Source organism: Nycticebus coucang, chromosome 3 (assembly GCF_027406575.1).
Source record: "Nycticebus coucang isolate mNycCou1 chromosome 3, mNycCou1.pri, whole genome shotgun sequence".
Lineage (NCBI taxonomy): Eukaryota > Metazoa > Chordata > Mammalia > Primates > Lorisidae > Nycticebus > Nycticebus coucang.
In genome coordinates, this window is record NC_069782.1 from 92,489,060 (window position 1) to 92,514,731 (window position 25,672).

The 25,672-nt window shown below is 49.4% G+C and overlaps 2 protein-coding genes across 15 annotated transcripts in view; one reads left to right on the forward strand and one right to left on the reverse strand.

Moving 5' to 3' along the window:
* The window catches only part of SAMD8 (sterile alpha motif domain containing 8), a 66,466-nt gene extending 58,654 nt beyond the window's left edge, over window positions 1-7,812 (reverse strand). Inside the window, exon 1 of one of the 3 annotated variants that reach the window (XM_053584644.1) lies at window positions 7,639-7,812. In XM_053584644.1, coding sequence (XP_053440619.1) covers window positions 7,639-7,779 — 141 coding nt within the window. In that variant the 5' untranslated portion in view covers window positions 7,780-7,812. Of the gene's footprint in view, window positions 1-7,556 lie in introns of all 3 variants that reach the window. The other 2 variants (XM_053584643.1, XM_053584645.1) reach the window with 2 other exon arrangements.
* A 184-nt stretch (window positions 7,813-7,996) lies between these two features.
* Window positions 7,997-24,111, forward strand: DUSP13 (dual specificity phosphatase 13). Of its 12 annotated transcripts, none has more exons than XM_053584648.1 (8): window positions 10,332-10,543; window positions 11,330-11,547; window positions 13,466-13,518; window positions 16,200-16,403; window positions 17,665-17,759; window positions 21,509-21,682; window positions 22,640-22,707; window positions 23,652-24,111. In XM_053584648.1, the coding sequence occupies exons 1-8, from the start codon at window positions 10,395-10,397 to the stop codon at window positions 23,852-23,854; spliced, it is 1,164 nt and encodes a 387-aa protein (XP_053440623.1). In that variant the 5' UTR covers window positions 10,332-10,394; the 3' UTR covers window positions 23,855-24,111. The 12 variants fall into 12 exon arrangements, with proteins under 12 accessions (XP_053440633.1, XP_053440623.1, XP_053440621.1 ...); XM_053584646.1 differs by having other exon boundaries at window positions 10,336-10,543; window positions 22,640-22,860; XM_053584647.1 differs by lacking the exon at window positions 11,330-11,547 and having other exon boundaries at window positions 10,336-10,543; window positions 13,311-13,518; window positions 22,640-22,860.
* The last annotated feature ends 1,561 nt before the right edge of the window (window positions 24,112-25,672 follow it).

A 25,672-nucleotide genomic window follows, 5' to 3' on the forward strand; every position in this document is an offset into this window, starting at 1 on the left:
AGTTATGGTTTCCGAGTGATATATAAAATCTTTTTTTAAAATTCATATTTCAGCTAGGCACGGTGGCTCATACCTGTAATCCTAGCCCTCTACAAGGTAGGAGCTCAGGAGTTTGAGACCAACCTGAGCAAGGGCGAGATCCCATTTCTACTAAAAATAGAAAATAGCCAAGCATTGTAGTGGGCACTTAAGGCAAGAGGATGGCTTAAGCCCAAGAGATTGAGGTTGCTGTAAGCTATGATACCACGACACTCTACTAAGGGTGACAGACTAAGACTCTATCTCAAAAAATAAATAAATATTAAAAACAAACAAACAAATAGTTCATATCCCAAGCTGTAAAAAGAGGAAGAGTTTTTTTGTTTTGTTTTGTTTTTTTTAGACAAGTCTCACTATGTTGCCCTCAGTAGAGTACCATGGCATCACAGCCCATAGCAACCTCCAACTCTTGGGCTTAAGTGATTCTCTTGCCTCAGCCTCCCAAGTAGCTGGGACTATAGGTGTCCGCCACAAGGCCTGGCTTTTTTGTTGTTGTTGTTGTTGTTATTGTTGTTTAGTAGGCCCTGGCCAGGTTTGAACCGACCAGCCCTGGTGCGTGTGGCCGGCACCCTAACCACTTAGCTACAGATGCCAAGCCAGAGGAAGATTTTTTTTTTTTTTTGTAGAGACAGAGTCTCACTGTACCGCCCTCGGGTAGAGTGCCGTGACGTCATACGGCTCACTGCAACCTCTAACTCTTGGGCTTCCGCGATTCTCTTGCCTCAGCCTCCCGAGCAGCTGGGACTACAGGCGCCCGCCACAACGCCCGGCTATTTTCTTGTTGCAGTTTGGCCGGGGCTGGGCTTGAACCCACCACCCTCGGCATATGGGGCCGGCGCCCTACTCACTGAGCCACAGGTGCCGCCCAGATTTTTTTTTAAATATATAAAATTAGTGTTAAAATATTTTCCTTAGGCAAATGATATATTACAGTTGTACTCAAGCTAAAATAAGGCTAAATCCAATTTTACCTAATAAAGCTTATCTAATATGCACATTAACAGATACAAATTACACTAGTCTGTAGATGTATAAACCAGAACATAAAAACAATTCTTTTTTAAGCTGTTGCCCTGGGTAGAGTGCCATGGCATCATAGCTCACAGCAACCTCCAACTGGGCTCAAGCGATCCTCTTACCTCAGTTTTTCTATTTTTAGTACAGACAGGGTCTCGCTTTTGCTCAGGCTGGTCTCGAACTCATGAGCTCAAGCAATCCACCCACCTTGGCCTCCCAGAGTGCTAGGATTACAGGCATGAGCCACCATACCCAGCTATCTAGCTATTTTTCATCTGATTTTAATATTTTTGTGTGTGTGTGTGTGTGTGTGGTTTTTGGCAGGGGCTAGGTTTGAACCTGCCACCTCTGGCATATGGGACCGGCGCCCTACTCCTTGAGCCACAGGCACGGCCCGATTTTAATATTTTTAATCCTAAATGAAAACATTTTCAGTGAGCAAACCAAAAACCTTTTTTTTTCTTTTTATATTTTTCAAAAGATAGTTTACTTTTCCTTAGTAAGCACAGGGCAGGGGCACTGTTTCCAAGACAATGAGGAAATCTGTTACAATTACAAAAACCCTGAACCATTTCCTACCATTGTGAAACTCTTTAGTAGTGATTTTTCTCTGTTTTATGTCCCACTTCTAAGCAGTAGAATTTAGGGCAGCATATTAAAAAAAATTAAATTGCCTCCTCAGTTACATTATCATGCTCTTGGCTATACTTCAGTTCTGGCTGAAGTGCTGCCCTGACTATGCACTCTTACACACTACTTAGAAACACTGTCACATATATCTGTGGTCCCCAAGCCCTGGGTCACAGACCAGTAGCTTCATCTGTATTTACAACTGCTTTCTCCCCATTGCTTGCTCCCCATCCCTCATATCTCAGCCTGAGCTCAGCCTCCTGCCAGATCAGTGGCAGCATTAACCCTACTATTAACTGGGCATGCGAGGGATCTAGGTTGCGCACTCCTTATGAGAATCTAATGCCTGATGAACCAAGATGGAGCTGAGGTAGGATTACTAGCACTGGGGAATGGCTGCAAATGATCATTAGCAGAAAGTTTTGACTGCACAGAGATCATGATAAGTCAATTGCTTGCAGACTCGTATCAAAAGCATCCCGTCCCCACCCAAGTCTGTGGAAAAACTGTTTTCCATGAAACTGGTCCCTGGTGCTAAAAAGGTTGAGGACCACTGATACAGTCCAAAGAATATATGGTTCCAACTTGCTTTTAAACTAGGACTTCCACTATGAGGGTGCACCTCATTCTATACCACATCCAGAACTGTCACAGTTCAATGAATTAAAAACCTGACAGATAACAATTTTATATCCTCCGTTATAGCAACAGTTTTTATATGACAGTCAAAATTTAGTGGTAGTTTGATGAAAGCAGTTGTAAATACAGATGAAGCTACTGGCAGCATGCCACTGCATACCAGTAAAGAAGCTGAATATCTAAAATTTTAATTATTATTCTAACAAAGCTAGCAGTTTGATATGTTGATTGGTAAAAATCTTCATTTTTAAATATGCCACATCCCAAAATCCAATTGATAGAAAATAAAAAACTGGCTCAAAACTTCAAACTCCATCACATACTATAAAAATGGATTGGATTGGGGCAAAAAAAAAATTTTTTTTTTTTTTTTAGACATAGTCTCATTATGTCACCCTGGTATCATAGCTCATAGCAACCTCAAACTCTTGGGCTCAAGCAATTCTCTTACCTTAGCCTCCCAAGTAACTGGGACTACAGGCACCCACCACAAAGCCTGGCTATTTTTTTGTTAATATTGTCACTGTTGTTTAGCAGGCCCAGGCCGAGTTCAAACCCACCAGCCCTGATGTGTGTGGCCGGCGCTCTAACCACTGAGCAATGGGCGCTGAGCCATGGGCCAAATTTTTAACATATGGTTTTGGCAATCTCTGGCTTTTATGCCAATGTTATATTGATGAAACTGACATCAATTTAACTTATTCTCAAAGTTTCACACTAAAACAAATTTGCAGGTATTTCCAATATTTCAGTGATACAGTTTACCTATAGGAAGATCCTAAATTAGCAGAATCCATGGTTCGCACCTCCTACTAGAATTTATCTGTCAATAATTTCAAGAGAACAAAAAAAGTATCAAGATAATAGATACTTACATTACCACCTCTCTTGTCCTCTCCACAACTCATAAGCTTAACTAAACCCACAATAAAAACCTAAGACAAAAACAACACTCTTTTGGGAGCATATGATAAAATACTGTTTTATGGTGAAACATTGTTTGTGGTAAAATTATTATAACCAAGTTTTTTTTCTTAGTTAATAGACTTACATTATGTTACATTCTGTGTTAAAGTGATTATTTTATTGGGAAAGCCCAGTGTATCATGAAGTAACAGAGTATCTCAATGTGGAAGTACAAAGTCACTAAACTCAGCTGGTTGGGCTTAAGATCTGGTTACAATGTGCGTATAGGAGGAGGGATACAGGAATATTGACAGCACAGGTCTGCTACCAATCCACATCCAAACAGGCAGCAGTGGCAGCATGTAAACACTGATTCATCCTTCAAGTGTGCCTGGTCCCCTGCTCTCCTATTTTTAGTTAACTTCTTGATTTCTCAAGGCCAAGAGAACCATAAGACCTAAAGTAAGAATCACTGTCACGATGATACCTGTGGTCAAATAGCTTTTTCTGTTCTTGCCCTACTATCATCCCTCAATGTGTTATATGATCCCCTTAGGGAAAAACAAGAACAAGAACCAGGTTCCAGGAGTTCTAAAAACCACATGCACGCAAAAATTAAAGATAAAGCATTTTGCAAATAACAAACACCTTTTTGGGGGTGGGAGTGGGGGAAGAGTCTCATTATGTCACCCTCGGTAGATTGCCATGGCATCACAGCTGATAGCAACCTCCATCTCTTGGGCTCAAGTGATTCTCTTGCCTCAGCCTCTCGAGTAGCTGGGACTACAGGTGCCCACCACAATGCTCGGCTATGTTTTTGTTGTAGTTGTTGTTAGCAGGTCTGGGCCAGGTTCAAACCTACCAGCCCTGGTATATGTGGCTGGTGCCCTAATCACTGAACTACTGACATTGAGCAACGAACACCTTATTTATAAACAAATATAAACACATGACAGAAAGTGAAAACAATCTAGGTCCCCCCCCCCATCTCTGCAAAAAAAGTAAAACAATTAAATTGGGAACTAAATGGTCACCTCTATAACCTAAATCCATTGAAAAAATTACAATTATCTCATACTGTTATTTTTCCATTGAATACAATGGAAATACAATCTTTCAAGAACTTCACAGGTAATTTAGCAGAATACAGAACTGCATTCATACCTCACATAAGTCAATTTGATGTTCATAAAGAATCAGAGGTATAGAAGCTTTAAATTTAAAACATCAATCAGCCTTCATTAACAATATGCCACCATATGAAAAATGAAGAGGGTACTATTTGAAGATTGGAAAGGTTTCCATCCATATGTAATGGCTGTGTTTGGTACACCCAACTACTAACACCATATATTAACATTAGGCCTGAATTAAACATCTCTAAAGAATAGCTAGTTAATATGGCACTCTCATAAAACAAAAGACTAATAAAAATATTCATTAGTATATCTGTGATTTAATAGTTTCTCAAAAAAAGTACTCAAATTTCAATTCTCAGAAAATCCATGAAAATGTCTCAATCAATTATGGCAATATTTTGAAGAAGTATTGAGGATCCGGTAGTGTTTAACAATATGAAAATGTTTACACGCAATTATACAATGTGCATAAGGGTCTTTGCAGAACGGGGAATGTGCTATTGAGATCAAAACTGATTTGTCTGCATGTCCTGCCACTGCAGCCATGATAGCTTCTTCCACCTTACAGAAACTGTTCTACCATAAAACTAATTTTCTTTGCAACTAAGTGGCTTTGAGAACTGACAAAAGGAAACAAAAATAAAATAACCATCCATTAGGCATGTTAATATATTACTTGTACAATCTCATCTAAGAGTTTCTTTCTTAATTTTACAATAACATTAAGATGTAATCTTCATGCATCTTTATAGAGAGTTCTTATTTTTCAGTTCAGCAAATTTTTACATGCCCAAACTTTTGTTCAGATTTATATACGAAGCCAAGGTCTCTAGAGGACAACACTCTGGTGTAGGTAAACCTAAATAAAAACAGGAATACTATGTAAATTGTTCCTCAACTAAAGATCATTTTGATTAACACAAAGAAAAGAAAATGAATTTTCTGACAACCTCAGCTAAGAGCATAGCTAAAAATTCACCTCTCCCAGGCGGCGCCTGTGGCTCAGTCGGTAGGGCGCCGGCCCCATATACTGAGGGTGGCGGGTTCAAACCCGGCCCCAGCCAAACTGCAACTAAAAAATAGCCGGCGTTGTGGCGGGCGCCTGTAGTCCCAGCTACTTGGGAGGCTGAGGCAAGAGAATCGCTTAAGCCCAAGAGTTGGAGGTTGCTGTGAGCTGTGTGATGCCATGGCACTCTACCGAAGGCCATGGAGTGAGACTCTGTCTCTACAAAAAAAAAAAAATAATAATAATAATAATAAAAAAAAATTCACCTCTCCCTTATTTCACTGAGCATTTGAAAGTATGTCATTATGGGCAGTGCTTGTGGCTCAGTGGATAGGGAGCTGGCCCCATATACCGAGGGTGGGTGGTAGGTTTGAACCCAGCCCTGGCCAGGTAAAACAGCAATGAGAATTGCACCAAAAAAATAGCTGAGCATTGTGGCAGGCGCCTGTAGTCCCAGCTACTCAGGAGGCTGAGGCAAGAGAATAGCTTAAGCCCAGGAGATGGAAGTTGCTGTGAGCTGTGACATCACTCTACCTAGAGTGACAAAGTGAGACTGTCTCAAAAAAAAAAGTATGTCATTATGTATACACATAAACTAAAAGCTTGTTGTCAATCAGTAAATTATCATTATTGATAATGGGTATCTATAGATTAAACAGTAGATCTATAGATCTATAGATCTATAGATCCATTTAGAGTAGAAAATACTTGATTAAAAGTTTGTTTTGAAATGGCCAACAACTTTACAAGCCTATAATCAGATAAAAAGTAAAATGAGACACAGCTAAGCCAACAAGGACTTCTTAGAGCCTTGTTATAATTTAACAATCTCCTTAAGTGAATATAAATACTGTGATCATCATTTTTCTGACACAATTATGTTCTGGTACTATGTCTTCTATAAAAAGCATCTGTGTACCACCTGTTCCAGTTCCATTGGCTATCAACTACAGGCATCTTCTATCCTTATTTTTCTAGATCAATCTACTAAAAATATTATGTGTACAATATCTGAAAAATAGTATTCGAATATAGGTTCCACAAATCCATCAAAAGTATCCCTCAAGTATTTAAGAGATAATTCCAATCTTGGATTTATCAGTGAGGAAATCTGGGAAATGCCTGCACTGTGGTGATTTCACTGCTATTGTTATGTGCCCCCACTAAGCCAAACACTTGTACAGACCATATTTTTATCCTGTGCCAAATACATAACGCAAGCTATGAAAACAGAACCAGCTCATAAGAGTACCTGTAAAATCCCATTGCCCAAAGTCTTGTTTCAAGTGTAATTTTTTAAATATAAAAATAATTATTATATCTTCTTTAGGCTCTACACTTGTCTAGTATTCAAACTTAACTAAGAAAGAAGTACCAAAAAAAGTACACCATTACAGTTAGAAAAAAACCCCTAATGATATCTTTATTTTCAGATTCACTCCCTTTTCAAACATCACTTCCTCTCCACCACTTCCCCCAGTCCTTTGGACAAACCAATGATTAACACCGCCCCTTCCACCCCAGATTTTTAAAAGGATCCACTGTGCCCAAACGAGAAAAGCCCACAATCTAAATACATTGCCCAAGCGATCTTTGATGCTTTGAAAGGCACTTGTAAAAATGCCAAAGCCCTAAATTAGATGCCTAAGGGCTCTTTTTCTTTCTGGACTACATTTCTCTTTTTAAATGCCTCCCTCAACCCTTTAGGCCAGACGATTTTCCATCCGATAAACAGCCCTGCCTCTTCTAGTCAAACCTAAATCCTGCCCTCCATTACCACCAGCCCCACCCGGGTCAAAGAGCTGACCCGACGCGGGGCCCTCGCCCTGGGGTAACACCGGCTCCGGTTCTGCTCCTCGGACTCCTAAGCCACTGCCACAGCCCCAGAGCATCTCTTCACATTCCCGCGGACTCCCTTCGATCTTCCGTCACCATGCAGCTTCCAAAAGCCTCCAAGCTCCTGCCTCTTCAAGTCTTCCACTCCCTCTCGGCCCCGCGTCTCGACTTACCCCTAAGCCCCGGGCCATCAGCACCCCCTTAGGCCCTCGGCTCAACAACCTCCATTCCCTTCAGATTCCATTCTAGAGCTGCCTCTCCGTCTCCCTCAACCGTCTCCCCGTGGCCCCTCCGGATCCCTGTCCCTCGGCAGCCCGCAGCTCCATCGCAGACTCCTCACTCACCCTTGGCTGCAGGCGCCCCCCAAACTCCCCTCTCCTCAGCTCCTCTCACCTCGGCGGTCGGAGTCGGGCTCCCCGGACCCACCTCCGAGTCGGCGTCCGAGCCGCCGTCGGAGTCCGGGGACCTCCGGGCCTCGCCCGAGTGAAGTGCCTCGAGCGGCGGGGGCGGAGCCCGGGGCGGGGAGCCGGGGTCGGGGCGGGGGCGGTGGCGGCTGCGCGCAGGCATCGCCCCGGCCCCCGTCACCGCCGCGCCGGCAGCTGCTAGGAGCCGAACCGGAACTGCTTCGGGAGGCGGGGCCCTACCGGCGGGAGGAGGAGCTCTACCGCAGGAGGGGCGGGGCCAAAACCGGAAGAGACGCGGGGCTCAGACTGTCCAGAGAGGGGAACCAGAAAGGAAACCGCAGCTGGGGAACCCAAGGGCGCATGCGTTGGGCCGGAAGCCAAAGTGGGAGTAGGGAACCAGGAGAGGCGAGATGGGCGCGGCAAATATGGTAGGGTCTAGGAAGGGGTTATCCTAATTCCTCTGGAGGGGGCCAGCTCTTCCCCAAAGACCAACCACCAGAGATCGTTATCCCTTCCTGCCTCATTGCTCTCTGACAGTGTCTATGCCAAATGTCACACAAAGATCTCATCTAATCCCTGTGCCACCTGTACAAGGTAGATCATACAACAAAGAAAGGCCAAGAAACATATTGCCTGATATATCACTTTAATATGCGCCCAAGCTGGTTTTCTAACCCAAGCTGTCTAACATCAGAACCGATGTTCTTCTCACTCTACTATGCTACCCTACCCTGGGGAAGGCCCCTCCAACCCAGGCCTAGCGTTGGCATAAACCAAATCCAAAAGCAGCTGCAACTTGGGCTCTAACATCTCCTTGCCCTTGCTTCTCCACACAGTGCAGGGCCAACGTCAGTGCTTCTGAATGGGTGGGAACAGGTTCTGGAGTGGACATGAGTATAGTTTGCTTCAGTAGGATGGCCTGGTATTGCCTTCCCCCTCAAGCTAGACTCAAGGCCATGGGCAGCTGGGGACTTCCCCACCTCAGCTCATACTCTTTCAAGCCCCATCATGACCTCTGTGAAGTCAATTGAGAGAAGGCAAGACATCTCATCTCTTCTGCCAATAACCAGGTCTGGCAGAAGGACACGTTGCCCTCTCTCAGTTTCTATTCTGAGGCCAAAAGCCCTAGTAGGCAGAGAAATCTTCCTCTCATCCTTAAAATGTTTCTGATTGGCCAGGTGCAGTGGCTTATGCCTATAATCCTGGCACTCTGGGAGGCCGAAGCAGGTGGATTGCTTGAGTTCACAAGTTCAAGACCATCCTGAGCAAAACGCAAGACTCCATTTCTACTAAAAATAGAAAAAAAAACTCTTCTGTTTTAGGCAAGAGGATCGCTTGAGCCCATGAAGGTTGCTGTGAACTATGATGATGCCACAGCACTCTATCCAGGGCAACAACTTGAGACTCTGTCTCAAAAAAAAAAAAAAAAAATGTTTCTGATGACAGGCCTTTTGGCTCTCAAAGTCTAGGGCAACACTCATTTCCCTTCTCCTCCTTTGACATACGAGGCCTCCTTCAGCCTTCTCTTTTGAAAAGTCAGCCATCTTCGTTACAGGACTATTGTTCAAACCTTCCCCTATGAACCTTGTGGGAACTTTTTAAGTGAGGTCCTCCATGTCTCTTCTCCACATTTCTCTGACTCTACAACTCAGAAAACTGCCCCTGACCTCCATAATCCAGAGACTCATCCACAGACATCCTGCTCCTACCCATTTTGTGGCTCACCCAGACCTATAAAATGTTTTCTATCATTCATCCTTGAATCCAGTCACCTCTTCACCACCCTGGATCTCTACTTTAACTCAGTCCTCAGAAACAAATAGCCTTATGTAGGGCTCCAAACCTATTAATTCAACAAATTGGTCAGGAATTGTGACTCATACTGGTAATCCTAGCCCTTTGGGAGGCCAAGGCAGGAAAATTGCTTGAGGCCCAGATTTTAAGACCAGCCTGAGCAACACAATGAGACCCTGTATCTACAAAAAAAAAAAAAAAATAGAAAAACTAAGTGGTGTGGTAGTGTGCACCTATAGTCCTAGCTACTTGAGAGGCTGAGGCAGGAGGATTGCATGAGCCCAGGAGTTTGAGGTTGCAGTGAGCTATGATTGTGCCACTGCCCTCCAGCCGAGGCAGCAGAGTGAGACCCTGTCTCAAAAGAATAAATAAATAAATAAATAAAAGAATAAAATAAATACAAGTCAACAAATGTTTTTGCTTTTTTTTTTTTTAATACAAAGTCTCACCTTGATGCCTTTGGTAGAGTGCTGTAGTGTCATGGCTCACAGCAACCTCAAACTCTTGGGCTCAAGAGATCTTCTTGCCTCAGTTTTTCATTTTTAGTAGAGGCAGGGTCTCACTCTTGCTCAGGCTGGTCTGGAATTCCTGAGCTCAAGCAATCTACCCACCTTGGCCTCCCAGAGTGCTATGATTACCGGTGTGAGCCACTGCACCCAGCTTTCCGTAAATGTTCCTAAGTACCGATTATATGTTAGGCACAAAACATCTTCGTTTCATTTGATCCTCACTACTCCCTGAGGTAGGTGGGATTATTGTTACTTTACCAGTGAAGAAATTGACGTGCAGAGAGGTAGAGTGGCTGATTCCAGGTTTGTGGGTGGGGGTGGCTTGGGCAGGAAAACATCCTGTCCTCTCTGGAGGCCCCTGTGACTTGCTGAGTCACTTGCTCCTGTCCCACCTGTCCATGTCAATCTCTAGGAAGAAGAAATGACACTGGAGAAACAGGAGTGACCGCAGAAGCAAGGGTGTGCCGGCTGGCCCATGGCTGAGGCCTCGCTCCCAGGACTGGGAGGAGATGCCGAAGCCACGCCTTGCCCAAGCATCCCGGAGTTGGAGGAGCTACTGAGAGAGGGGACGGTCTCTTCCAGCCGTGTGGATGAAGTTTGGCCCAACCTTTTCATTGGAGATGCGTGAGTGGTAGCTGGCAGAGGAGTGTGGGGGTGGGAGCAAGGAGTTCTCGGACTCTTTACTAGACGAGGGAGTGGAAGGGAGCAAGGAGAAATAGTCCTGCTCCGAGCACCCCAAATCTGGGACGTTCTCCAGGACCCCCAGGTGCGGGGCTCGGTGCAGTGAGCATGCGCGGCCAGCAGGGGGAGCAGGGATTTTTGCCTGTCTCAGAGCCAAGGATTCCCAGAGGTTCCTGGAGTCTTGGGGTACATCCAGGACTACTGGCTCGTGTAGGGGACCAGAGGCCTGGGGAATGATATTTGGGTAATGAGGAAGGGTAGACAGAGAGCCCCTTTCCGGTCCCACTCTCTCTCGTCTGGAGACGAAGTGGGTGGATTGGCCTGACTGAAGGTGAATCAGGGAAGGTGTCACCTTTTAAACATTTGCAGATTAGAAGCAGGTATGAGTTGGTGGCCCGGATGTGCGTGGGAGGACATAGGGCAAGAAGGGATGCGCAGCTTGAACCGATGGCCTCCCAGGGTTGAAGCAATCCCTTCCTTCCTGCTCCCGACAAGGCAAGAGCAGATGGCCTAAGGAAGCAGAGAGGGTCTAAAGATACACCCCTGCAACACCAACTCCCCACCCCCACCCCGAAAGCTTTGGGACTGTGGGCTGCTGACCCCAGCTGGAACTTGCTGGATTCTGGCTACCTTTGGACACTAATGGCTCAGTGTCTCTAAAGCAGGCAAAGCCTCCTTCCTGGATTTCACGGCTCAGCCAGCATCTAGTCTGCTTTCCGCTCTCCCCAGGGCCACAGCAAATAACCGCTTTGAGCTCTGGAAGCTGGGCATCACCCACGTGCTGAACGCCGCCCACGGGGGTCTCTTCTGTCAGGGCGGCCCCGACTTCTACGGCAGCAGCGTGAGCTACCTGGGGGTCCCCGCCCACGACCTGCCTGAGTTCGACATCAGTGCCTACTTCTCCTCTGCAGCTGACTTCATCCACTGTGCCCTCAGCACACCTGGGGGTAGGACATGGGGTCCATGCCCATATCCCACCCTGCTCATTCGTGGGGAGGATGTCCCATTTCCCCTCCCATCCTTGGTTTTAAAAAATCCTCTGCTTCATGCTCCAGAATTTTATCTAACCCCAAACTGAGGGCTGGACCACAAGGTCATGCCATGAGGCAGGGGCTGGAAGCCAGGTCTCCCAAACAGCAAAACAGTCCTTTATCTGCAACACTCAGCCCTGAGAAATCACCATTTGGTACCTAGATGTCTTCCCCAAAGTACTTTGAACTGGAAAAAATAATCGTCAGATACCCAGTGTATCCCAAAGGAACCCGTTCTAGGAAAAGAACTGTTCCCCTCTCTCTAGACTTCAGTTTCCTCACCTGTATGATAGGAACCATAAGACTACAGCTGACATGACTTTTTAATATCCAGAGCACTTTGATATTGTTTTGTCCTTCAGGTGGCGCCTGTGGCTCAGTGGGCAGGGCACCGGCCCCATATATGAGGGTGGCAGGTTCAAACCCAGCCCCTGCCAAACTGCAACAAAAATATAGCCAGGTACTGTGGCGGGCGCATGTAGTCCCAGCTACTTGGGAGGCTGAGGCAAGAGAATGCTTAAGCCCAGGAGTGGGTGGTTGCTGTGAGCTGTGACGCCACAGCACTTTACTGAGGGTGATAAAGTGAGACTTTGTCTCTACAAAAAAAAAAAAAAAGATATTGTTTTGTCCTTCATCCATTCATTCACCAGCTATTTTTCTTTTCCTTTTTCTTTTTTTTTGAGATAGTCTCAAGCTGTCGCCCTGGGTAGAGTGCTGTGGCGTGACAGCTCACAGCAACCTCAAACTCCTGGGCTTATGCGATTCTCTTGCTTCAGCCTCCCAAGTAGCTGGGACTACAGGCCCCTACCACAATGCCCAGCTATTTTTGTTGTTGTTGTTGTTGCAGTTGTCATTGTTGTTTTAGCTGGCCCAGGCTGGGTTCGAACCTGCCTAATCACTGAGCCACAGGCACCACCTCACCAGCTATTTATTATCTTCTATGTGCCAAACACTGAGCTAAAGACAAGGAATCCCCAGACTTAAACAAAGGAATCCCCTTTTGGAATTGGTGGAGAGACAGTCAAATTATCATGTGAAGTATCATGAGCACTGCTCATAGGTGTGGGCAAGCATGAAGAGCTGTGGGCACAGGACAGGGATGCTCAGCCCACAGGAGTGGGTGGGGGAGGATTTCCCTCTACAGCAGGGTTCACTGTGTCATATGCAAAAACGATGAGGTGTTCTGTGATTCTGGCAATACCTTGCATGGTCATGAAGGCCTGTAGATGAAGCTATGTCTCAACCAAAATCTAATGATGAGTAGCAGAAGCTAGTCAGCCCAAGACCAGGGAAAATATTTTGAAGGTAGTCAGAATAGCATGTGGTAAGGCTGGAGGTCAGAGACCATGACACTTCTAAGGTACCACAAGTTACCCCTGTTCCTAGAGCTGAGGGCTGGGGAGGGATGGTCTGAGGTGAGGCTATAGGGTCAGCAGGGGCCAGCTCTTGAAGGATCTTGTAAGCCATGTTAAGGAATGTGGACCCCATCCCAAGGGTAGGCAGGCCAGGATTCGGTCTACTCATTTGACAGATCAGGAAACTGAGGCGCACTAAGGCTGAGTGACTGGTCCAGAGTCAGAGAGTACCATCAATGCAGGACTGGGAGCTTGGGTCTCTACCCCAGCCCCCGGGTGGGCTGGCTGGTGAGAAAGTGTTCCTCATCAGGACATCTTCCTCAGCCAAGGTCCTGGTGCATTGTGTAGTGGGCGTGAGCCGCTCTGCCACACTGGTGCTGGCCTACCTCATGCTGCGCCAGCAGCTGTCCTTGCGGCAGGCAGTGATCACCGTGAGGCAGCGCCGATGGGTCTTCCCCAACCGAGGCTTCCTCCTCCAGCTCTGCCAGCTGGACCAGCAACTGCGGGGTGCAGGCCGGAGCTGAGGAACCAGGTGAGGACTGGCTGGGACGTGAGGGCATGAAGGGGGAAAGCGGGAAAGCAGAGGTGGAGGGCAGTGTTTGGCAGTGAGATGTCAGGTAAGGTCTGGGCAGGGAGCATAGAGGGGAGGCCAGTGGAGGCTGGGGACGTGGGATGGGGCTGTTCAGACTTCGTTGGCAGGGCTGTATGTGGCTGGAAGTAAGGTGGAAGGGGGCCTGGCCTACTCCCCAACCAATTGGCCCCCCTTACCCACCCAAGTTCTCACCAGGGCCCAGCCTAAACAATCTTCCTATAGGACCCCCACCCCCATTTCCCCAGCCTACCCAGATTCTTCAGGCCTCAGAGAAAGGGAGGGTGAGGCTTTCCTTCCTGGGCCTGGGGCCACCTGCTCTGCCTCATGAGTCCCACCAAGGCATCCACACAGCCAGCCTAGACTTGCCACACCACCGCTGGACCCCAGCTATAGCCCCACAGAGAAAACATTCCAGGCTTGGCTCATTTGTACCCTGGACTCATCTCACCATCCCCTTCATGGGAAGGAGAACAGGCTCCCAGATATGTGCCTGGCCCAGCCATGCCTTCCTCCCCCAGATGCCAGAGAGCCCCTGGTGGTACCATTCAGTTCTCTGCCTTGGGCCCAGCACTCCACTCCTGCCCCATCACCCCTCTGATTACAGAAGGACCCTCCCTGACTTCCCTCCTTCTCTGGTTCTGGGGACCCCTTTAAGACATGAAGCTTTTCCTGAAATCCATTTAGACTCCTTCCTGCTTCCACTGGTCCTGCCCTCTTGTTCGGTGATGAGGACAGTTGATCACCGAATAAGAGGGCAGTCCTTACATGACACAAGGGGAATGGACCCCCAATACCTCCTTTCCACAAGCTGCCTCCCCCCTACTAGGGGCCCCAGGGGCCCCACCTGCCCAGTGCAATGAGCTGGGCTTCCCCAGAAGCAACACTGTTCTCGGGCTCCAAGCCGCAAATGGTCACCAAGATGCTTCTCTGAATCTTTCATATCAGCCCTCTGTGAAATTCCTCCAGCGTGGTTGGGAGGAAGCAGGAGTGTCTCTTCCCAGAGTGGGGTGACTTTGGGTGCCTCAGGACTATGAGGGAGCTGCATGTGCCCACGCTGGGTCTGTCCTCGTCTGGCCCCTGCAGCCTGCCTCCCCCACATTCTTATGCCAGGTCTCCAGGGCTGGTCCCCAAACCCCAGGGCCTGCCTCCAGCTTCTGCCCCTTCTCTCTCTCCTCAGCCACATCTTTGGCTGTGCCCCACCACCCACTGGCTCAGAGGGGCTACCAGATGGGGATAAGCAACCAGACAAGGCTCCCATGAAGCTGCGAGCATGCCAGCTTTCTCCTCTTGCCCCATGAGCCTTCTGGACAGGATCTCTCTCCCCACCTCCCACCCATAAAGAGGTGATTCTGTCTCCAGAGGCATAGCCAGCCCAACTAGAAGGGAGGCCCTGGCTCAGCACCTGTAGCTCAGCGGCTAGGAGCCAGCCACATACACCCGAGCCCGGGCCTGCTGAACAACAATGACAACTACAACCAAAAAATAGCCAGGCGTTGTGGCGGGTGCCTGTAGTCCCAGCTCCTTAGAAGGCTGAGGCAAGAGAATCCCTTAAAGCCCAGGAGTTGGAGATTGTTGTGAACTGTGACACCACAGCACTCTACCGAGGGCGACATAATGAGACTCTGTCTCAAAAACAAAAAGGCTTGGTGCCGTAGCACAGTGGTTACGGCGCCAGCCACATACACCAAGAGTGCCAGGTTCGAACCTGGTGCAGGCCAGCTAAACAACAATGACAACTGCAGCAAAAAAAATAGCCAGGCGTTTTGGCAGGCGCCTGTAGTCCCAGCTACTTGGGAGGCTAAGGCAAGAGAATCGCTTAAGCCCAAGAGTTTGAGGTTGCTGTGAGCTGTGACACCACAGCACTCTACCAAGGGGCGATACAGCAAGACTCTATCTCAAAAAAAAAAAGAAGGGAGGCACTTAGCAACATTAACCCCTTCCCACATACTGCCTGGAGGATGAGCATCTTGTGGAGAATAATTAGGGAAGCATCTGTGCCTAAGTTTAGAGTTTAGGGATATGATGGGAGAAACTTAGGGTTGGGACTGGGCCCAGGGCCAAGCTGAGTGGGAGACTGAGCTCTGTGGGTAGAGGGAGGGGGATGTGTTCCCTATGGAATGGCATATTCCCTGCCTGCTCTCTCTCCTCCAGACAAGATCCAGGAACGTGGCAGAGCATATCTCTGGTTGTGCTCAATCTCCTCACTTCCTCAGCCTAGGGCCTTAGACATCCTGACCTCCAACCCTAGAATCTTTCTCACCAGGCAGCTGACTTCGGGGGAGATGATTGGGCAGGGTTGCAGCATTGCACAATTCATAGGGGTGTCCTCTAACAAACTGTCTATGCAACTGGAGCCAGGAGTGGTGCAGTGTGCAGGCTGTGCAGCCATACATGGCAGCTCTGGGGCTGCAGACTCTGAAAGATAAAGGGTTCTGGGGGAGGTCATCTCTGTTCCTGCCATGGGCGCCAAACCTACTGCCTCATTTCTCTGAGCATCTGTACCCACTTGACATTATAAACAGGGCTCAAGACAGAAGCAGGTTTAGGTGACGGCTCTTGTTCCTGCCCCAGTAAGGCCCAGACTGGAACTGCCTGTAACACAGAGCTCATCTCTCTTCCAGAACTGGTCTTTACTTCCTGCCATGGGGCTCTGCCACTTTGCTACCCTAACACTGGCCCTGCTGGTGCTGATGGAGGCTCTAGCCCAGGTGGCTGCCCAGAAGATGACAAGAGTCCAGCATGGGGTCCACCCAAGAGCCTGCTCCTCCATCTACTTCATCCTGTTGTCCACACCTCCTATCGGCCACTGTCTTCAGTCCCCACAGGTGGGAGTAAGATGCCCTCTGAGCCAAGTCCTGAAGCTCCTTGACTAGGGATCCCAACTTCCCAGGGATGGCATAAGAGAGTAAGGGGATGTTAAGTGGTCATGATAACCCTTGGCCACAGCTGCATCCCCTGACTCTCCCCAGGGCTTGGGGAGCACCAGCAGGGACTGAGCCCTACCTCCCTGGAACACAGATTTTAGAGACCCAGAATGTGTGGACTGTGGGCAGGTATGTGTGCGTAAGTGTTCACCAGCTGGAAGTGTGACTGGGGAGTAGTATGATAGGGAAGGTTCTTAACAGGCTCAATTACAAGGTCCCTAACTGAGCATGGCTTTGGGAAGGACATTAAAAACCATTCACTGGCCTCACAGGATAGTGGGGCCTAGACCAGAAATACCCCTGGGCATCCCTGCCTTTTGGTGAGGGAGGAGCAGTTCCTGGACGTGCGGCTTCTGACCACAGACCAGGTCTGTCTAAAGACCTGCACTGTAGCCCACTCAGACCTCTGTCTGTACATGGACCTGAGCTGTGTCCCTCAGCCTGAGATTCCAGATCTTAATCTTAGGCCAGTTCCCTTGGACCTTGGTTCTGATGTTGGCAATGCCATCCGTTTGTGTATGATTTTGACTAGCCTCTTCCTCTGTAGAAGATCCTTCCTGCTTGAACTTTCTGCTCTTGTTCCATATTACTCTTGAAGGCCAAGGGTCCCTTTTTTTTTGAGACAGAGTCTCACTATGTTACCCTGTGTCACCCTTGGTAGAGTACTGTGGCATCACAGCTCACAGCAACCTTAAACTCTTGGGCTTAAGCGATTCTCTTGCCTCAAACTCCCAAGTAGCTGGGACCACAGGCGCCCACCACAACACCCAGCTATTTTGTTGTTGTTGTTGTTGTTGTTGTTGTTGTTGTAATTGCCACTGTTTGGCAGGCCTGGGCCGCGCTGGAACCCACCAGCCCCTGTGTATATGGTCGGCACCCTACACCCTGAGCTATAGGCACAACCCCCAAGGGTCCTTCTTAAATGGTTTATTTGATCTCCCTTCTCCCTGCCCCACTATCAACATACATGTACACACATAACCACAGGCAGACCCAGGCTAAGCTACCTCCACTCCCAGCAGGGCTGGGCCTGAGGCCTGGGCCTGGAGGGGTAGGAACTGACCATCCCATAGGACCAGAAGACAAGTTGGGAGTGGCAGGGGGAGGAAAAGAGGGGGGACCAGACAGCATGCTTTATGATTAATCTCAAATCAAAAAATAGAAACAGCATCAAGTGTACAGAGACAGGCAGCTGGAAGCCGACAGCACATACTGCCTGTCAGGGAAGATCACAGCCTGGGCCAGACACCTCCACAGGTGGGTAAGTGGCCCTAATTCAGGGGGCTCCCTGAGCATGCTGGGTAATGAGGGCCAGGACACCTCTGCCTGTGTGTGTTGGGCACGGGTGGGGATTGGTTTGGGTGTGGGGCCAACTGAGTCAGAGATACAGGCATAGACAAATCATAGTAGAGTCAGAAAAACCTGAGCTTGAATCTTGGCTCCCAAACCTATTGGCTATGTGACCTTGTCATGTTGCTTAACTTCTCTGAACCTGTTTCCTAATCTTTGAAATGAAAATAATATTATTTGCTTCATAAGAGCACTATGAGTATTCACTGAGAAAATGTGTCTAGAGCTGTGTCTGGTACATAGGATATCCATAGTAAGTGGTAAATATAATAATTATTGCTAGACAGAGAAAGAAGCATCAAGAAGTATAGAGAAATAAAAAACAGACCTCACTGGCCTGTGGGAAGGTTGCCCTCTACTGAGCATGTGGCTAAAGCCTGAAAGGGTAAGAGTAATTATAGCAGAGGTAATAATAGTAGGCACCATTTAGTGCACATCTACCATGGGGCAGATGGTGGGAGGCACTTTACGTTTATTATTTCAAGGAATCACACACAGCAGCCCTACTAAAGAAGGCGGCTCAGGGAAGACCACACAGATGCAAGTCCCAGACCGGAGAATTCTGCCCAGGTCCACCCTCCCCAAGGCCTGCAGGCTGAGCACAGGGGCCCATAACAGCCCCCCATGGACAGCTCCCCTCCACCCTCCCAGAGGCTTTCTTTCCCATACTTATCTCTTATCCTGCCCTGGGAGCTCCAGCCCCGCCTGGCCTGTGGCCACACTCCTGCCTGGCCCCCATGAGGTAGCAGAAGAGGAGGAGACAGAGAGCTTGGGTGGGAGGGGAGACCAGGGGAACATCTATCTCCTGGAGCTGCAGCTGAGGAGGCAGGTGGCAAATAGTTTCCCCCTTCCCCAAGGAAGCGTGTGCCTTGGCTGAGGCTGTGGGTGTGCAGGATGATGTTCTGGAGGGAGCATGAACTTCCTGGGTAGGATGGGAGTAAGAAACAGTCAGGGAGAGCAGCATAGAGAGGAGAAGTACGGATGAGGACACAAAACCAGCGTAGAGACCTGTAAACCGCAGTGCTAGAGCAGGAAAGCACCTGCCCACAGAGGTAGCTGCTTGGCTGAGTGGGGAGAAGGAGGCAAGGTGGAGTCCAGGGAGCAGAATGAGGTGTGGAGTGAGCAGCAGAAGAGCTGAGTGGGCCCTGTCACTGCAGCACACTGGACCCGTGCTGTGGCTGAGGAGATGCAGAAGGAAGTGTCCACCGGGGCCCTCCACAGCCCAGGGCTGGGGTGGCACAAAGCAGGGGAACTGCTGTAGCCTCCAACCCCTTCCTTGGGTATACCTGGGGCTTAAAGGATGAGTCTGTGGGTGGGTAGCTGGGTCTGATTCTGGCCGACAAGGTGGGCTGGGCCACAGGGGGAAAAATGGTAGACAGGAAGCAGGTACCTGTGAGCATCAGGAGTGAGCCTCATGTGGTACCTGACCGGGAGTAGCCCTAAGTCCAGAGAAAAGCCCCTTTCTCCAGCCCGGGGTCAACAGCCCCTTCAGAGGCTAAGGCATGAGCTGTGGCCTACCAGCTCCCAATCCCTGGACCCTCTGGAACCCCACCGAGAGGCAGCAGGGTCTCCCCGTGTCATAGCCACCATCAGGCCACCAGCTCCCTGGCGCTGGGCTGCGAGGCACTTGCTGACCACCAGAGGGCGCCATCACCCCACGCCAAGCTCCACAGGCCTGAGCCCCATCAGGCAGCCTGACCCAGCCCAACTTGTCCTGCCTAGAGCTGGTGCAGCCCCACCTAGTGGCTCCAGACTTGGGCTTTCCTGGGACCTGGAGCATCCTTCTTCCCACCACACTACAGTCTCTTCCCTGTAGTAACTGCACATCCAGACACTCCTCTCTCCTTGGATCAGCCTCCTAGAGAATCCTAAAAGTCAGGCATGCCAGGACCTTTAGCATAGGGAAGAGAAACTGTGGTCCAGATAGGAGTGAAGACTTCCTCCAGGCCACAGAATGAGTTCTGGCAAAGTCCCAAGGGAGCCCAGCTCTCATTTCCCTCCCTGTAAAGTTCTCTCGCCACTATTTCAGGTAGCTTCCCATCTTTGGGACAGGGAGGTGCTTATCGGGCCAAGAGCCTTTAATCCCAAAGAGATGCCAGGCAGAGCAGAGGCCAGGGTGAGGGATGTGGGTGGGGAGGTGGCCCACAGGACTGCTGCTTCAGTCCACGTGGCCTGGGTCTGCTCTCAGGCCCCACCCCCACAGGCTCCAAGGTAAGGACCTAGAATTCTAGCCGCTTCACAGCATCTGTGTTCTGGGCAGAACTTACTGCAGGCTCTGTTCTGCTCCCGAGCTGAGTCCCACCCCTGCACCCACTCCCCCATTCCTGGCCCCAGATCATGCCCTAGGTAGGTGGCAGGCCATTCAGCCTGCCCTGAGAGGTCACAGTGGGGAATGAGGGGGAAAGCTGGGCCTTCACTTCCGCCCTGCACATCAGCCAGCCACTGGGTGAGCTTGGTCAAGCCAGGGGCCTCTTGGGTACCCGTTTCCCTTTCTGGTCCTGGCCCCTCCTATCAAAGGGAAAAGATGTTCTTCCCAGTCTGCACCTTCCCTAGTTACTGGCTGAAGGGGTCAGGGACAGTTGGCCAAGAGAGGCCCTCCTTCCCAACACAGCCCCAGGCCCATGTTCTGGTGCCACTGACACCCCAGCTCTGCAGGGTCTCGAATGCTGTCAGCCAGCTGATGCCCGACACAACCCACCCCACGCACGGGAAGCCGGACATACAGCACTGCTGGCCCGAATCGTGGGGGTAAGGAAGAACACGGGTGCCTGTAGGCAGAGGCGGAGCTCAGCAGTACCGGGTGGCCCTAAGGAAACAGACGCATTAGTGACCATTCTCTGGAGCCTCACAGGTGGTGACTAAAACACTTGGGGATGGAGCTAAAGGAGCTAGAAGTAGATTGAACCCCAGCCTTGCTACTTCTCATGTGGCTTTGGCATTTTAAAATAAATCTGAGCTCCAGCTTCCTCCTGTGTCAGATAGGGACTTACCACAAGCAAGGCATCAGGCATGAAGAGGCATCAGCTCACTGAGTGTGGAAACACTAACCGATATCAGTTCACAGCCTCATCTCTCACTGATCTCAGCCTCTTAGAGATGTCTGATCTGGCACTTAGAGATCACTACCAGGTCAGACATGGCACTGATCTCTAAGCCCCTAAAAGTGGGAGGGGGTGGGAGCCTGAGGGTCAGCCTGGATGTAGCAGGGGAGGGGCTTGAGATGAGGTGCTTAGGTTGGAGGACCTTTCTGAATGTCCTTTGAGAGCCACAGCCATCTGGGGTTCTCATCCCTGTGAAGTTATAACTGACCACTGACTTAAAGGGTGAGATCTGCATTGACTAGGTGTTACAAATAGGGCACTCCTTGCCCAAAGCTTTCTATACCTACAGCCTCAGGAGAGGGTAGGAGACAGGTCTGCCCAGCTCCATAGTGGTGACAAAGGATTGATTTCCTTGTTCCCTGGAGTTCCTTGTTCCCTGGGGAAGGGTGCTAGGACTCAGCCCCAGCTGAACTGGTTAATAACTTCACCCGAAATAGCTGAGGCTCTTCTCCCAACTTCCCAATGGCACCTGGGCCCTGTAACATGGGCCTTCCCATTGGCTAAATCCACCCTGGGAGCCTGCCTTCAGCCACTGCCCTGTCCATTCTGTTCCAGAATGGACTCGCTACAGAAGCAGGACCTCCGGAGGCCTAAGATCCATGGGGCACTCCGGGTGTCCCCCTACCAGCCGCCCACACTGGCTTCGCTGCAGCGCTTGCTATGGGTCCATCGGGCTCCCATGCTGAACCACGTCGACGAGGTCTGGCCCAACCTCTTCCTGGGAGATGCGTGAGTAAGACCCACGGGGTGGGGGCAACAGAAGGATGTGAGGCCCACACAGGCGTGGGGGCAGGTGCCTCTCCCAGAGCCCTTCAGGGTCAGAGGTGGGGCCCACCTTTTGCCTCCCACCATCTCTTTCCCTATTTTTCTTTCTTTTTACATTATGGTTATTATTTTTTTAAAAATATTATGGTTACTTTTAACACAGAAGAAAAGTGCACAGAACATAGATCAACAGCTTCATTACCCAGGTGAAGAAACAGGACATTACTTTTGCCCCAGAAGCCCTTACTGAATCCTTCTCATTATAATTTTTCCTTTTTTTGTATGGTTTACCACTAAGTGTTGAATTAACTATTTCCTTGTTTTTCTCAAAGTTGTACCACCTATGTACATAAATAGTGTGATTAGCTTCACCAGTTGTTTTGTTTTGTTTTTTGAGACAGAGTCTCACTATGTTGCCCTCAGTAGAGTGCTGTGGCATCACAGCTCACTGTACTTGGTAAAGTTTCATAAGCTGTGCATCCCACAGCTATGTTCGTGTTGACATGTGGCAGTGTCTTAATGAGTGGCATTCATTATTTTTGCAAGTTTTTGTATGTCATACAATTCTGATGACAAGGTGCTAGCATTGGTGCATAGCTTCCCGAGGGGAGTACTTTGAAGGTAATCAGCAGCAAGGTATGTAGTACTTTTTCTAGAATGAGTTTGCAAACTTAATTGTCAGACCTCACATGGACATTTTTAAGGCTTTTGATGCCAAATTACCTTCCAGAAAGGTTGGCCTGAGTAAAAAGGAGTCTTAAACGTCACCTGCAGGAGCCCTTTACCTCGGGCCACTTCCCTGGTTCTAGTCTCTATACTTGGCAGACTGTAGGTTGGGGAGACAAGTTCCAACACCTAGCCAGGGCTGAGCCAGGGAGATCTACCCCCACCCTCCTCACTGCCCTGTGCCCTCCTCCCCAGGTACACAGCCCGGGACAAGAGCAAGCTGGCTCAGCTGGGCATCACCCATGTTGTAAATGCTGCTGCAGGCAAGTTTCAAGTGGACACAGGTGCCAAATTTTACCGAGGAATGCCCTTGGAGTACTATGGCATTGAGGCTGATGACAACCCCTTCTTTGACCTCAGTGTCTACTTTCTGCCTGTTGCTCGGTATATCCGAACTGCTCTCAGTGTTTCCCAAGGTGCGCTTCTGGGGAGGGAGCTGGGTGAGGGACGTGGTGTGCTCTGGAGTTGTCTGTGTTTCTAGTAGCACTGGTGGGGGAGGGAGTCCAGAGCCACAAACCATTTCAGACCCTCCCACACCATGGGAGAAATAGCTACTACTATTTAGTGAGTGTCCTCTTCAGGGACAGCCTGAAAACAGCAATCACAGATATAAGTAACATCCAGGGTGGGCATCAGAATAACCACATCCCTCAGTAAAAGGCCAGGTGTCAGGCAGAGGGTACAAGTCCTAGCAAAGCCTTTTTTTTTTTTTTTTTTTTTTTGCAGTTTTTGGCTGGGCCATGGTTTAAATCCGCCACCTTTGGCTTGTGGGGCCGGCACCCTCCTCCTTTGAGCCATAGGCGCTGCACTTTAGCAAAGCCTTTTAAAGAGGCTCCTCTAAGATGAGGCCTTGGAATAGGGTTTCAGGAGCAGGCAGAACTGATTAAAGAGAGGCAGGACCTGATGCAAATCCAGGGGACCTCAGGAGTAAACTCCCTTCCCCCAGCCCAGAGTGGCAAAGGATGCCAGAGAAAGCACCCTGGACCAGAAAGAAATCTCAGCCACTAACCTAAGCCCTGCCACTGACTTGCTATAAGACTTTGAGTCAGTCTCTTTCTCTCTCTGGGACTCTGTTGCCCCATTCGACAGTGAGGACAGTGTCAGTATTCCAGGATGCTGTGAGGGATGGCCGGGGACATCTCTTCTTCCCAAAGGGGTGGGGCAATTCAAGGGCAAGTAGCTGACACTATGTTGGGTCTCCCCACAGGCCGTGTCCTGCTACACTGTGCCATGGGGGTAAGCCGCTCCGCTACGCTTGTCCTGGCCTTCCTCATGATCTGCGAGAACATGACACTGGTAGAGGCCATCCAGACAGTGCAAGCCCACCGCGACATTTGCCCCAACTCGGGCTTCCTCCGACAGCTCCAGGTTCTGGACAACCGACTGGGGCGGGAGATGGGGCGGCTCTGACCTGGCAGGCAGCCAGGAGCCCTGACCCTCCATCCAGCATGGCCCAAACTGATCCGCCTGGATCTGGGGACAGCAGCCTCTGCTGTTCCCTGTGACCCTGAGATGTAAACAGCAAGTGGAGACTTAGCTGAGGCAAAGGCAGGGATGGCTGGGTCGTAACCTTTAGCAGGTGAATTTCCCTGACCCAATCCAGAGATTCTTTATGCAAAAGAAAGTTCAGTCTGTCTCTATAATAAAAGGTTCATCATACTTAAAGACAGGTAATCTTCTGGTTGTTTGTGAGGCAAAGCTTACTCTTGAGTGTGGCCATGAGGCTCTGGATGGCTTTCCAACTCTGCTCAACATGTTGGGAGCTAGAGAAGGGGAAAGAATCCATGCCAAGGCTTAACAAGGAAGGAGGATGAGTGGGGAATCAATTAGTGATAGCTGTCCTGAGTGCAAGGGAATGGAGCCAGGAGGAAATGACCTCTTCCTCATCTTGTCCTCCTCATATCCTCAACCAAGAATTTGATAAAGACCCAAGTTCGATGTGTCACCATCCTGTCCCCAAAGTTCGACAGTTGTATCAAAACTTGTGTGCACAGATAGCAGCATCTCTTAGAACCAGCCAATCTTTTTTTTTTTTTTTTTTTTTGTAGAGACAGAGTCTCACTGTACCTCCCTCTGGTAGAGTGCTGTGGCGTCACACGGCTCACAGCAACCTCTAACTCTTGGGCTTACGTGATTCTCTTGCCTCAGCCTCCTGAGCAGCTGGGACTACAGCGCCCGCCACAACGCCCGGCTATTTTTTTGTTGTAGTTTGGCCGGGGCTGGGTCCGAACCCACCACCCTCAGCATATGGGGCCCGCGCCCTACTCACTGAGCCACAGGCGCCGCCCAGGAACCAGCCAATATTTATACTTGACAAAGCATAAACATGCTTCCTGACCTGAGACCACTTATACTACTTCCAGAAGGACTGCCCACGATTGCAGTGACCTTACTGGGGAGGCTGAGGGCAGGAGGATTGCTTGAGCCCAGGACCACCAGCCTGAACAACATACTGACCCTGTCTCAAAAAAAAAATTACAGACACCTAAAAAATAGAGACATTAAACAAGAGGAGATGAGTTGGGGAGGAGACATTCCAGAAATCCCAGATGAAGGACTGTTATGTAGTGGGAATAAAATATTTCGCTCTGAGTTTCTTAGTTCTTTCTTTTTTTTTTTTTTTGGTAGAGACAGAGTCTCACCTTATGGCCCTCAGTAGAGTGCCGTGGCCTCACACAGCTCACAGCAACCTCCAACTCCTGGGCTTAAGCGATTCTCTTGCCTCAGCCTCCTGAGTAGCTGGGACTACAGGCGCCCGCCACAAGGCCCGGCTATTTTTTTTGGGGGGGGTGGGGGGGGTTGCAGTTCAGCCAGGGCCAGATTTGAACCTGCCACCCTCGGTATATGGGGCCAGCGCCTTACCAACTGAGCCACAGGTGCCGCCCAGTTTCTTAGTTCTTATGCTCTAATAAAATAGAACAAAACACTATGCAAAGCCCCTCTCCCAGGCTCCTCACCTATAAATGGCACAGAAGGCATTTTTGAGGATTAAATGGGCTGGCTGTCCTTCTCCTTCACTGGCTGCTCCTACTTGGCCCTTGACACCTTTGGCTGACCCTTGAATGCTGAAGATTCTTGGGATGCTACCCTTTGCCTTGCCTGTCCTTCAGTGTTCCTGTTCTCCCCTGTGGGGTCCTCTTGCTCCTGCAGCCTCAGTTAGCATCTCTAGGCTGTTGACTCTGTGATGGCAATGGCTGGTCCAATCTCATTCCTGAAGTCAAAATGTCT